We start from the raw sequence: 12,500 nt of genomic DNA, 5'->3' as shown, positions 1-12,500 counted from the left end.
TACCTGTCGTGGAAAAGAAATTACGCACACTAGGCTACTTTTACGCACACAACATTGTCCCACTCTGGGTGTGTGCGAAGGGAGAGGCATATAATAGAGGGCCAAAATGGCTCAGAAATTCGACCTCACGAGTGCACCCTCACCAGCCATTTTTATATATGAGCCACTGGGCTATTCCCGTTCAGAGGCAGGCTGCTGTGATGTGTTACAAGTGCCATGTAATAACAATAACAATACTATAGTGGCTTCGAATTGAAACTCACGAGTGCACCCTCAACAGCCATTTTTATATATGAGCCACTGGGCTATTCCCGTTCAGAGGCAGGCTGCTGTGATGTGTTACAAGTGCCATGTAATAACAATAACAATACTATAGTGGCTTCGATTTCAAACTCAAGAGTGCACCCTCACCAGCTGTTTGTTTCCCATTTGGAGAGAAATAATGTGTGGATGTCATTTCGGACATTTTGGCGCTCACGCGAAATGACACAAAGTCGGAGGGAAACAAAGTAGCCTCTCACTCGCTGCCTGTGGGTGGGAACCGGCTTAGGGCTGTCTGTCTGTCCATCTGTCTGTCCCTCGCTCCAATTGGATAAGGCCACACCGGCCCGGTGGCCAATCGTTGCCTCTTGTGGCGAGGTATATGTACGGCTCTCGAAGTGGCGAGCGGCTCATTCAGACTTTCTGTGACTTTCTCAAGCTACCAATATGAGCGGAAGAGGCAAAACCGGAGGCAAGGCCAGGGCGAAGGCAAAGACCCGTTCATCCCGTGCTGGCCTCCAGTTCCCCGTGGGCCGTGTGCACAGGCTGCTGCGCAAAGGCAACTACGCCGAGCGTGTGGGCGCTGGCGCACCAGTCTACCTGGCCGCCGTACTCGAGTACCTGACTGCTGAGATCCTGGAGTTGGCCGGCAACGCTGCCCGTGACAACAAGAAGACTCGTATCATCCCCCGTCACCTGCAACTGGCCGTCCGTAACGACGAGGAGCTGAACAAACTGCTCGGCGGTGTGACCATCGCTCAGGGTGGTGTGCTGCCCAACATCCAGGCAGTCCTACTCCCCAAGAAGACCGAGAAGGCAGTCAAAGCCAAGTAAATTCGCTACTGCGACTTCAACTTGACTACTCAACCCCCAAAGGCTCTTTTAAGAGCCAACCACCTAGCTCTCCAAAAGCGCAAAGTACCTTTCTATGACCGCAATACATTGAGTGGGTGTATACACAACTATTTCGACATTCTGTGCCCACATGAGGCCTTGCATGAACAACAACACCTACTTGGCCTCATTTGCCATAGCAGGCTAGCATTAGATGATACGTGCCTATAAGCTGTCACTCTTGACTTTGGCGTTCTATATCGTGGAGCTCCGCCCCATAGGGGAGCTATGCTCCTAGTGGTTTACCCTCTGCCCTAAGGCAGATGCAGCCTGAAGCAAAATTATGCACACACCTACAGCCAATAGGAGTACAGGTGTCCCTATATAAGGAACCCCGTTCCCTCAATCTGCCTCCCATTATCTTCAGCGACTGGACTAGAATTGAAGAAGCCATAGAAGACTCAGGAAGATCTCGTCGTTGATATCCAGCCATCAACGTCTTCCTACAATGAGCACACCTAGCTTATCCAAGGTAAGCATTTAACAAAAGCTCTTTTCAGAGCTCAATGTCGCTGTTCCCCTTGGCGGCTGTCGACCCCCCCCGACACTGTTTCGTGGGTTGAGAGGCACAGCACGCCAGGGACAGCTTCATCAATCCCCCACTATGCGCCAGCTGCGCCCTCCTTTTTTGAAGGAGTGGAAGCAGCATTGGGCATTTTTAGGGAGGATATTCCTCTTGAGGATGTGCTATCAGTGTTAGTCTCAGCTGAGGCATCATCTGAGGGCACTGACTCAGGAGATGACAGGGCTATTGGGGAAGAAATGAATATTCTATTGGAACAATTCATTACACTGACCCAGATGTTTAACACCCCTTTTCCTTCGGGAAATTGTGAGGTCATTACATCCCTGGATGATGACGCCACAGCCTCTCTGTGCCTGAATTCTCAGGTCTCATTGAGTGGGCTGCTAAACAGCGGGAGATTAAGCTGCCCCCCATTCCCTCCAACCCGGAAGTGGATATGAGGAAGGGCGGCCGTTACTCTCGCTACAGCTTGGCGTCAGACGGCGGCCTCCAGCAGCAAGGGAGCGGGCCTCGCCCCCCCCCTGCAGCGCCAGAGGTGCCGGCGAGAGAGGTCATTAAAGCGTCATCCTGGCATCACCCGAAGGGCGGCCAGAAGAGACGCCGTTTATGACAGGCGAGGGGGAGAGAACGGAAGACGGCACAGCGCCTGCTGTGACCGAGCCCACTGTCCCCCCCCACTCTACCGTTGAGTGTATGGAGGAGAATGTTTTTTGTTGATGTGTGTAATAAAGAGTTGGCTCTACTTGACACTGTCAAGAAAGAGCCCCCTTTTCCATAATACATCCGAGAGCGTTCGACCTTCCTCACTCTCGCTCTCTCTCTTACCACTATGAGTGCAGCTCAGCCCACCATGGTGCGTTGCTGAATGCACACATAAGGCAGGTATATAAAAGGTATTAAGTGTACCTTATAGGACCTCACTTTACAGACTCCTAGGAGTGCCGTAGTGAGTGTCTCACATAGCAGGCTGCAGTCTCAGCCAGATAATGGCATGATGACGCGACCGCTATCCGGGACGGCGCTCTGTCTCAGGCTAACGCCTCAGTCAGTGCAGTTCAGACCCGTGCTGCGTTCACGGAGGGCCTGATTACTACGGTTACGGGCGTAACCACGTATCGGCGCCCCCGTTTCTCTCAGAACGCGCTGATAATAACCACATTGGGGGTGGCGCACTATCACAGACTAAGGTCTCTGTTAGTACGACCCAGACCCATGCTGCGTTCAAGAAGGGCCCGATTACCACGGTCACGAAGGTGCCCAGTGTATCGGCGCCCCCACCTTTTCCTGAACGCGCCCAGGCTCACCACACTGAGTGTAGTTCAGCCCACCAGGGGTGCAGAGCTGAACGCACACAGGAGGTGAAAGGAGGAATAATACCTAGACGCCGTCTTGGTTTATCTCAAAGAGAACTCACATTACAGACTCCAAGGAGTACTGTAGTGAGTGCCTCTCATAGCAGGCTGCAGTCTCAGTCAGGAGACATGATGACGCAGCCGCTAGTTGGGGATGGCGCACTATCGCAGACTAAGGTCTCGGTTAGTGCGATTCAGACCCATGCTGCGTTCACGGAGGGCCCGATTACCACGGTGACGAAGTTTCCCAGTGTATCGGCGCCCCCACTTCTTTCTGAACGCGCTAATACTCACCACACTGAGCGTAGTTCAGCCCACCAGAGGTGCAGAGCTGAACGCACACAGGAGGTGAAGGGAGGAAAGATACCAAGACACCGTCTTGGCTTATCTCAGGATACCTCACATTCAGCAGGCAGCTGTCTCTGTCCCAATGTGACATGAAGACGCAGCCGCTAGCCGGGAATGACGCCTTGCTGCAGGCTAATGCCTCAGTCAGCGCAGATCAGACCCGTGCGACGTTCACGGAGAGCGGGAATACCAGGGTTACAGGTATAACCAAGGTATGGACGCCTCCGAATTATTCTGAACGTGTCAATGCCCATGGCTATGAGCGCAGCTCACCACATATTGAGTGTGTCGTTGAACAGTCGCCTAAGACCAGTAAAGAGTCATTGTGGCACCACCGTGTGGTGTCAGTCAGAGATCACACCTTTCAGATTCTATTGAATTCTGTAAAGGATGAGTCTCATGTTAAGCGGCAGTCTCAGTCAGACAATGACATGATGACGCAATCGCTTTCCGGGCAGAGCGCTCTGTCTCAGGCCAGTACCTCAGACAGCGCAGTTCAGACCCGTGCTGCGTTCCTGGAGGGCAAGATTACTGGAGTTACGGTCGTAACCAACGTATCAAAGCCCCCGACTCACCCAGAACGAGCTGACGTATCCTCTCCCTTTCAAGGGGGGCCCGACTTGGGCTATTCCACCAACCCAGTGCTGGGGAATAGCGGCGGCGAGGGCCATAGAGGAATACAGGTCCTTCCTACTGGACGCACCACAGCTTCGTGCGCACCCGCTGTCTCTGCATTGCTGGCAGTGGCGTCGAAGCTGTACCCTCTCACGCTGGCTAGAACAGACGTTAGAGAAGGGTTATGCCCTCCAATTCCATCGGACCCCACCCCCGTTCAAGGGAGTGGTGGAAACGGTGATGAAAACGCCAGACAAAGTAGCCGCTCTGAGATCAGAGATTACGGAACTTTTGGCGAAGGAGGCGGTCACAGTAGTTCCCCGAGAGCAAAGGAACAAGGGGCTTTACTCGCCCTATTTCCTAGTGCCAAAAAAGACGGGGGGAGTGAGGCCGATTTTGGATTTACGCATTCTCAACGAGAGCATAACCAAACGGCCCTTCCGAATGCTGACGACAAAACGCCTACTGGAATGTGTTCAGAAGGGAGATTTTTGTACAAGCATAGACCTAAAGGACGCGTACTTTCATGTGCCGATACAATCGCGCCACAGAAAGTTTCTGCGGTTCGCCTTTCAAGGGGTGGCGTAAGAGTTCACGAGGATGCCGTTTGGGTACGCCCTGGCACCTCGAACGTTTTCCAAATGTGTGGAGGCGGCATTGGAACCGCTGCGTCGTCAAGGGATAAGGCTATTAGCCTACCTAGACGACCTGCTGATTCTCGCCCCGTCAGCAGAGCTGGCGTTCACACACACGACACAGACAGTGATTCATCTCACGCGTCTGGGGTTTGCTGTGAATTGGAAAAAGAGCGCACCCTGGCCCAGTCATCAGATTGTCTACCTGGGACTACAGCTAGACACTGTAATGATGAGGGCGCGAATTTCGGACCCTCGAAGGGCAGCATTGTTACTAGCCCTGAGGAAGTGTCGTCCGAATCACACAGTAACGGCGCTATCGATCATGTCACTTTTGGGTCTCATGTCGGCAGCCCACTCTGTGGTCCCGCTAGGGCTTCTGCACATGCGCAAAGCACAGCGGTGGTTCGCCCAACTAAGACTAGACCCAGTGCGTCAACGTCATCGGTTGGTGGTGGTTCCTCTCTCGCTAAGAGCAGACCTGGACTATTGGCGGAACCCGTGCGTTCTCACGCACGGAGTCCCGATGGGCAAGGTGTCATCCTACATTCCAGTGTTTACAGATGCCTCTCTGACTGGATGGGGAGGGACATGTCAGTCTCAAGCGATAGGAGGTGCATGGCCTCAATCAGGTCGTCACATCAACCTCCTAGAGTTGGAAACGGTGCGACTGGTCTTGACCCACTTCGCGTCTACCCTTCGGGGTCGCGATGTGTTGGTCTGGTCAGACAACCGAACCACAGTAGCTCACATAAACCGCCAGGGAGGGGTCAGGTCTCCTGCCCTTCATCGGGCGGCAGTGGAATTGTGGCTGTGGGCTCACAAGCACCTTCGCTCGTTGAGAGCAGCACACATTCCGGGCTACTTGAACGTAGGGGCAGACCTCATGTCAAGAGGGGGTCCTCGAGACGACGAGTGGTGTCTGCACCCGGACATTGTTCTACAGATTTGGGAACAATTCGGGAGAGCCGAGGTGGACCTGTCCGCGTCACGTGTGAACGCGCAGTGTCCCCTATGGTTCTCTCTGAGAAACCAGGACGAACCGCCATTGGGAAGAGACGCATTCGCGCACTACCTGTGGCCGAAAGTTCTCCTGTATGCATTCCCTCCGCTGTCTTGCATTCTCCCACTGCTAGCCAGGGTGAGGTCAGAGGAGCTGTCAGTGATACTGATAGCGCCCGATCGCCCGGGGGCTCCGTGGTTTGCAGAGATGAGTCAGATGTTGATTGCGCCACCCTGGCCAATTCCACATCAACGAGACGCGTTGACTCAGGCGGGAGGCTCGATAGGGCAATGGCCCATAATCGGCCAACCACTGAAGGCTTGGTTCCTGAATGGGACAGGTTAAAGCGCCGTGGGTTGTCTGATGCAGTGATCAGAACAATACAGGGCGCAAGAGCCGGTTCCACTTCTAGGGTGTATACCAGCAGATGGAACGTTTTCTCACGATGGTGTGATACACAGGACGTGGACCCCATGAGCTGTCAGGTAGAGAGTGTGCTCTCATTCCTACAGTCTATGTTTGATAAGCAGAAATCGCCCTCCACTATTCGAGTGTTTGCAGCGGCAATTTCAGCTGGTCATGAAGGTTTTAACGGAAAAAGTGTTTTCAGTCACCCTTTAGTGAAACGTTTCCTATTGGGAACGCAACGGCTTAGGCCAAGACCTAGAGCTACGCTGCCCAAGTGGGATTTGGCATTGGTTCTCGAAGCGCTATGTAAGTCGCCGTTCGAGCCATTGAATCAAATACCCCTCAAGATGCTGTCTATCAAGACGGCGCTGTTGCTCACCTTGACTACTGCTAAACGAGTCAGCGATTTGTGTGCACTGTCGACGAGACCCGACTGCCTTGCCATTAATGGCGATTTGAGCAGAGCGGTGTTACGTCCTAACCCGGCATTTGTGCCGAAGGTTATTAACAGTGCATATAGATCGCAGATCGTGGAATTGTGGGCTTTTCATCCCCTTCCCCATGGGGAGAGGAGTGAGGAAAAGCTTCACTGTCTGTGCCCAGTACGCGCTTTGGCGTGTTACGTTAGGCGCACAGCGGCGGTTAGGTCATCGCCTCAGCTGTTTGTGTGTCACGGTGCGGCTGCATTGGGTAGACCACTTTCAAAACAGCGTTTGTCTCATTGGCTTTGTGAAGGCATTGAGACGGCGTACGAGGCGGCGGGGCAACAACCGCCTCAGGGTATTAGAGCGCACTCCACTCGTGGAGTAGCAGCTTCTACTGCTCTTTTCAGAGGAACAGAGGTAGAGGATATTTGTAGAGCAGCGTCATGGTCGACACCGTCTCCTTTTATCCGTTTTCTATCTGTTGGATATGTCTTCTAACTCTTTGGCTCGGTCTGTACTCAGCGTGGCTGAAGGGAGATCATGAGCAGAATAGAGAAAGAAAGCAGGATTGTGAATAAGTTCATAAGTCCGCTTTTATTAGAAGTAACATATTATGGACATGTTTTCTAACTCTTTTGTTCGATCGAATTTCAGCAGAGCTGAAAGGCGTTCTTGAGCTAGAAAAGGAGGACAGAGCAGGACCTTGGACAGGTTCCAATCAGGTCCGCTCTGGTTAGGAAGACTTATGTCAAGAATAAGCCTTTTAAACTCCAATCTCGATTGCACTCAGCACAGCTGAAGGGGAATCTTGAGGTAGAGGAGGGAGAAGCAGGATGATAGACTGGTCTCTATCAGGTCCGCTTCGGATGAAGAGCATATTCTGTGGCATGTCTCCTGGCTGACAGTGTCAGCATATAGAAACATGTATTGAGTGGATAGAATGTGAGGTCATCTATCTGAGGTTCAGTTTAGTATGACTGGTATATTTTGTTCCATAGAATATTGAGGCACGGCTATCTGCTAGTCAGATTAGCACGGCGTCTATTCTATTGATCTGCCCAATAGCCATTGACATTGTCATTGAGCTAGATGGGGCGGGTCTATAACCGATGACGCGGTATATTGTGACGCCCTGATGGGTTTTTAGTCGCAGTACTGCGGGAATTGGTTGCAGCCATTGCTGGGCTTGACCTTTTCATTTTTTAATGGGAAGTGTTAGGCTCGGCAGGGAGTACATTTTGGAGCGTTTCGCTCCGCCTTAAACCACTAGGAGCATAGCTCCCCTATGGGGCGGAGCTCCACGATATAGAACGATTAGTTACCGGAGTGTAACTCCAGTTCTATGAGTGGAGCGGAGCCCCATAGGACTTAAGGCCCTACCGACCCTCTCTAGTCTCGCTGAAGATAATATCTCGGGAGGCAGATTGAGGGAACGGGGTTCCTTATATAGGGACACCTGTACTCCTATTGGCTGTAGGTGTGTGCATAATTTTGCTTCAGGCTGCATCTGCCTTAGGGCAGAGGGTAAACCACTAGGAGCATAGCTCCCCTATGGGGCTCCGCTCCACTCATAGAACTGGAGTTACACTCCGGTAACTAATCGACTATTATTGCGCGTAAAGGGCCGGCGGCGTCCTATTGCGCGCGCACCGGGAGTTTGAGTTTTGGAGAGGCCGGGCCTCCCGTCCAATGGCCAACGGAGGAGGCCTGCGAAACGGGCCAATCGGGGTGGTGGGGAGATGGTGTCCAATCAGCAGGCGCCACTGCCGGCTTTATAAACTTCACATAGGCATTTCGAGGCTATACTCCCGACTGTCAGAGCAGCGCCATGGCCAGAACCAAGCAAACCGCTCGCAAATCCACCGGTGGCAAAGCCCCCAGGAAGCAGCTCGCCACTAAGGCTGCTCGCAAGAGTGCCCCGGCCACCGGCGGTGTGAAGAAGCCTCACCGTTACAGGCCCGGCACCGTGGCTCTGAGAGAGATCCGTCGTTACCAGAAGTCCACTGAGCTACTCATCCGCAAGCTGCCCTTCCAGCGCCTGGTGCGAGAAATCGCCCAGGACTTCAAGACCGACCTGCGCTTCCAGAGCTCCGCCGTGATGGCCCTACAGGAGGCTAGCGAGGCTTACCTGGTCGGCCTGTTCGAGGACACCAACCTGTGCGCCATCCACGCCAAGCGGGTGACCATCATGCCCAAGGACATCCAGCTGGCCCGCCGTATTCGCGGAGAGCGCGCATAAATGAGGATGACCTGAACTCGAATATCCCCCAAAGGCTCTTTTAAGAGCCACCTCCATATTTCCATCAAAAAGGCACAATTGTTCCATGTATACACGCACCTCTACATTAGCCACCATGTATGTTGTTCACTAACACGTCTAAAAGCTACGTATTGCACCTTTTTAGTTGCCTGAAGTCTAGCTTCAATGTTTGTGTGTGTGTATATACACAACCATCTGGCATCATCCACTTCCTTTGAACTATATAGTAACACAGTAAAATGCTTTACAAAGGAGGGGAAAAAGAAACGAGTGATAATATAGGCCGAATAGTAACAAGAATTGTGTTCAGATGAATAATTGACACTATTAGTTGTGTGTAATAATAGCCTTGCATGCAGTCCAGAAAAAACATTGCATGCCAACTTACTTTGAAAGTCCCATGTTGCAGTGCTGCTGAGAGACTCATGCAGAGGCCCAAACTTTACAATGGAGCACGGAGGCCATCTTGTGGTTAAATGTGGGTACTGCACCTCATGGTGAGTCCCTTTCAGCATTTGCTCTTTAGGCCAGCGTTTCCCAAACGCGGTCCTGGGGTCCACAAGGGGTGCGCGTTTTGCGTTTTGCCCTAGCACTCCACAACTGATTCTAATACTCCCAGCTTGATGATGATGAGTTGATTATTTGAATCAGCTGTGTAGTGCTAGGGCAAAAACTCCCAAAATGTGGCCCGAGTTTGGGAAACCCTGCTTTAGGCTAATACTAGCCTATTAGGATGACTTGGTTCGATCGCTTTAATGGCAACTGCTGAACTCTGGTTTCACTAATTACTTGTCCCAGGTCACCATTATGAATCCAATAGCAAAACAAATGTTTCAAAATAGCTCAATAGTGAAAAAAGGCCAGGAAATGATGGGTTCTCAGCAATATTTCACCAACAACCAATCACTATTCACGCATAGACATTAGGATCATCAACAAATATTCCTAAGTCATACTACAAAAGGGTTGTAACGAAATGGATTTGTCTGTTCAATGCAAGTTCAACGTCAAAGAAAAAGTGCATCACCACAACAAACGTGTCTTTAGATACACTGTAAAAAATGACTTTGTGGAATGTACTCAAGCTATTACAGTCAACAAAAGCACACGTCATATTGTTGAGTAGATCTTTTTGCTTGTTTTTATGAGTAGATAAGCTTGAGTAAGTTGAGTTGATGTGGTCCAATACATTGAGTAAAGATGATAGAGACGTAAAAAGGATTATATTACGTTGATTCGACTCAAATAGACATTGTGTTATTTTACCTGAATGATTCATCCTATTATGTATTTAGACCAACTTACTTTGGATTCACTCAATCACATCCCTTAAGAGAAAAGGTATCCGGACACCGGGAATCCATTTATTTAAACATCAACGGTTTGCAAAACATCTGTTATTATGAGTTGACAAATTACGTAATTGCAATCAACACTGCAGGTAAATCATGATTGCTGCAGGTAGGCAACACCGTAGAAATAGGAACTACAACACTAACAACAAGTGACATTTACTCCTGATGTACTGACTGACCTGTTGCAACCTCTACAACCACTGTGCTTATTATTTGACCCTGCTGGTCATCTATGAACGTTTGAACATCTTGGAGAAAAATGTGTGAAACCACTGCCTATATGAGGAGCTGTCGTTGTTTGTTTTATTACCACATACTTATGGAAATTGCACCGGTTGAGAGATGATGGCTCTCTTGTGCCTACGGTGAAGGGTACTTCTGATCCAGCAGGTGGTGCTAAGATCCCTCCCTATATGACTTGAATGATGAGTTGATTTATTCCTTATAGCTCCTAATGATTTTAAGGCCAGTGTTGGCAAACATTACTTGTGCTCCAGCAGGTGGCCATGACATCCCTCCCTATATGACTTGACTGACCAGTTAGTTGATGGACTCCTTATAGCTCCTAAATTTAATGATTTTAAGGCCAGTGTTGGCAAACATGACTTCTGCTCCAGCAGGTGGCCATGAAATCCCCCCCTATATGACTTGACTGACCAGGTAGTTGATGGACTCCTTATAGCTCTTAATGATCTCAAGTGTCTGTGTTTTTATGTGGTTAGGAGTTTTGCTCACTGCGTGTCCCCCTTCCATTTCAGTGTTTCCCAACTCCAGCGGTAGAGTAGGCTACCCCCAACAGGACCCATTTTTCTTGTAGGCCTGGACAGCCACAGCTGATTGAACAACCTGTCACCTAAATTACCAAGTCCTCAATGAGTAGAATCAGGTGCAACAACAACAACAACAACAACAACAACAACAACAATATGAGGAGAGGGACACAGTGTACTAGCTGATCTCCCAGTTGTCACAGTTTGGCCTTGTGTTCCACATAGCCTATATCAGTATTTGAGTATGTTTCCCGCGCACGTTAGTTGCTTTCACGTCATCTTTGAAATCGCTCCTCCCTAGTCCCCTAGAACGAGCGCCCTCCCCTTTGCAACGCCTCCGAACATATAACAGAGGCGCGCTTTCTGTGCCGCCGGCCTCAATCAGGTCGACCAAACGCAGATAATAGCGCACCGCGCACCGGCGCTGAAATCATTCATTCACTTGAACTCAACTAGCGAACACACCATGTCCGGAAGAGGCAAAGGCGGCAAGGGACTCGGAAAAGGAGGCGCCAAGCGTCACCGCAAAGTTCTCCGCGATAACATCCAGGGAATCACCAAACCCGCTATCCGCCGTCTGGCTCGCCGCGGCGGCGTGAAGCGTATTTCCGGTCTGATCTACGAGGAGACCCGCGGTGTCCTGAAGGTGTTCCTGGAGAACGTGATCCGTGACGCAGTCACCTACACCGAGCACGCCAAGAGGAAGACCGTTACCGCCATGGACGTGGTCTACGCTCTGAAACGTCAGGGACGCACCCTGTACGGTTTCGGCGGTTAAACCCACTCTCTTCGGAACCTCAACACCCCGACTCGAACCCAAAGGCTCTTTTAAGAGCCACCCACATCCGCTTAAAATGGGCCCATTCCATGTAGTGTTATATATAACAACAAATGTTTAGTATGCAATTTAGTAAGAAAGTATGAGCCACTTCGAGTGGACAGGGAGTATTAATTAGAGGATTCTAATGTCCCGTCCACTTTTAGCGCACAGAGGGAGGCCTATATCTGACAGTGGCAAAGTGTAAGAACGTTATTATTTTGGGTCAAGCAATAGTGGAATTTGGACAACATAAAGCCACCACGAGTCGGTAGACGTGGCTCGAAAAGAGGGGGACAGCGCGCACACACACACACACACAGTCCAAAATGGGAGCCCTATGTCTGACGGTGCCAAAGTGGGCAATTCTATCACCAGCATTATTTGGCACAACAATCGTGCCATTTGGACACCTATTAAAGCCCCCCTTTTGAAACACACAATTCCCCATCGGTCACAGAGCATAGGCTATAGAGAGGAGGGAGGGAGGGAGGGAGGGAGGGAGGGAGGGAGGGAGGGAGGGAGGGAGCAAGCAAGCAGGGGAGTGTCTACGGCCGCTGACTTTGCTTAGCTTCCTCTTCATAAGACGGGTAAGCGCCCTTCACCCCCTCATTCGTTTCTGAGAAGCAACGAGACATCATCATGCCCGAGCCAGCAAAGTCAGCGCCCAAGAAGGGCTCCAAGAAAGCCGTCACCAAGACCGCAGGGAAGGGCGGCAAGAAGCGCAGAAAGTCCAGGAAGGAGAGTTACGCCATCTACGTGTACAAAGTCCTGAAGCAGGTCCACCCCGACACCGGCATCTCCTCCAAGGCCATGGGAATCATGAACTCC

At 51.0% G+C, this 12,500-nt stretch overlaps 4 protein-coding genes across 4 annotated transcripts in view; all 4 read left to right on the top strand.

Annotated features, from left to right (window-relative positions):
* LOC311113590 (histone H1-like) overlaps nt 1–12,500 on the top strand; it is a gene marked incomplete at both ends in the record, with an annotated part of 18,723 nt that overhangs the window by 727 nt on the left and 5,496 nt on the right. The window lies entirely within an intron of this gene.
* Nucleotides 709–1,095, top strand: LOC311113592 (histone H2A; the record flags this gene model as incomplete). Its single annotated transcript, XM_084156843.1, has 1 exon — nt 709–1,095. The coding sequence occupies one exon, from the start codon at nt 709–711 to the stop codon at nt 1,093–1,095; it is 387 nt and encodes a 128-aa protein (XP_084012969.1).
* LOC311113591 (histone H3.2) lies at nt 8,296–8,706 on the top strand (the record flags this gene model as incomplete). The annotated part of the gene is made up of 1 exon (XM_084156842.1): nt 8,296–8,706. One exon carries the CDS (start codon nt 8,296–8,298, stop codon nt 8,704–8,706), a length of 411 nt encoding a protein of 136 aa, XP_084012968.1.
* The window catches only part of LOC311113593 (histone H2B), a gene marked incomplete at both ends in the record, with an annotated part of 375 nt that continues 186 nt past the window's right edge, over nt 12,312–12,500 (top strand). The window contains one exon of the mRNA XM_084156844.1: nt 12,312–12,500. This exon is cut by the window's right edge and continues 186 nt beyond it. Coding sequence (XP_084012970.1) covers nt 12,312–12,500 — 189 coding nt within the window.

The sequence above is a fragment of the Coregonus lavaretus genome (assembly GCF_964263955.1).
Source record: "Coregonus lavaretus genome assembly, chromosome: 40".
NCBI lineage: Eukaryota > Metazoa > Chordata > Actinopteri > Salmoniformes > Salmonidae > Coregonus > Coregonus lavaretus.
Note: the sequence above shows the minus strand (reverse complement) of the source record. Positions and strands in the feature narration are given on the sequence as shown.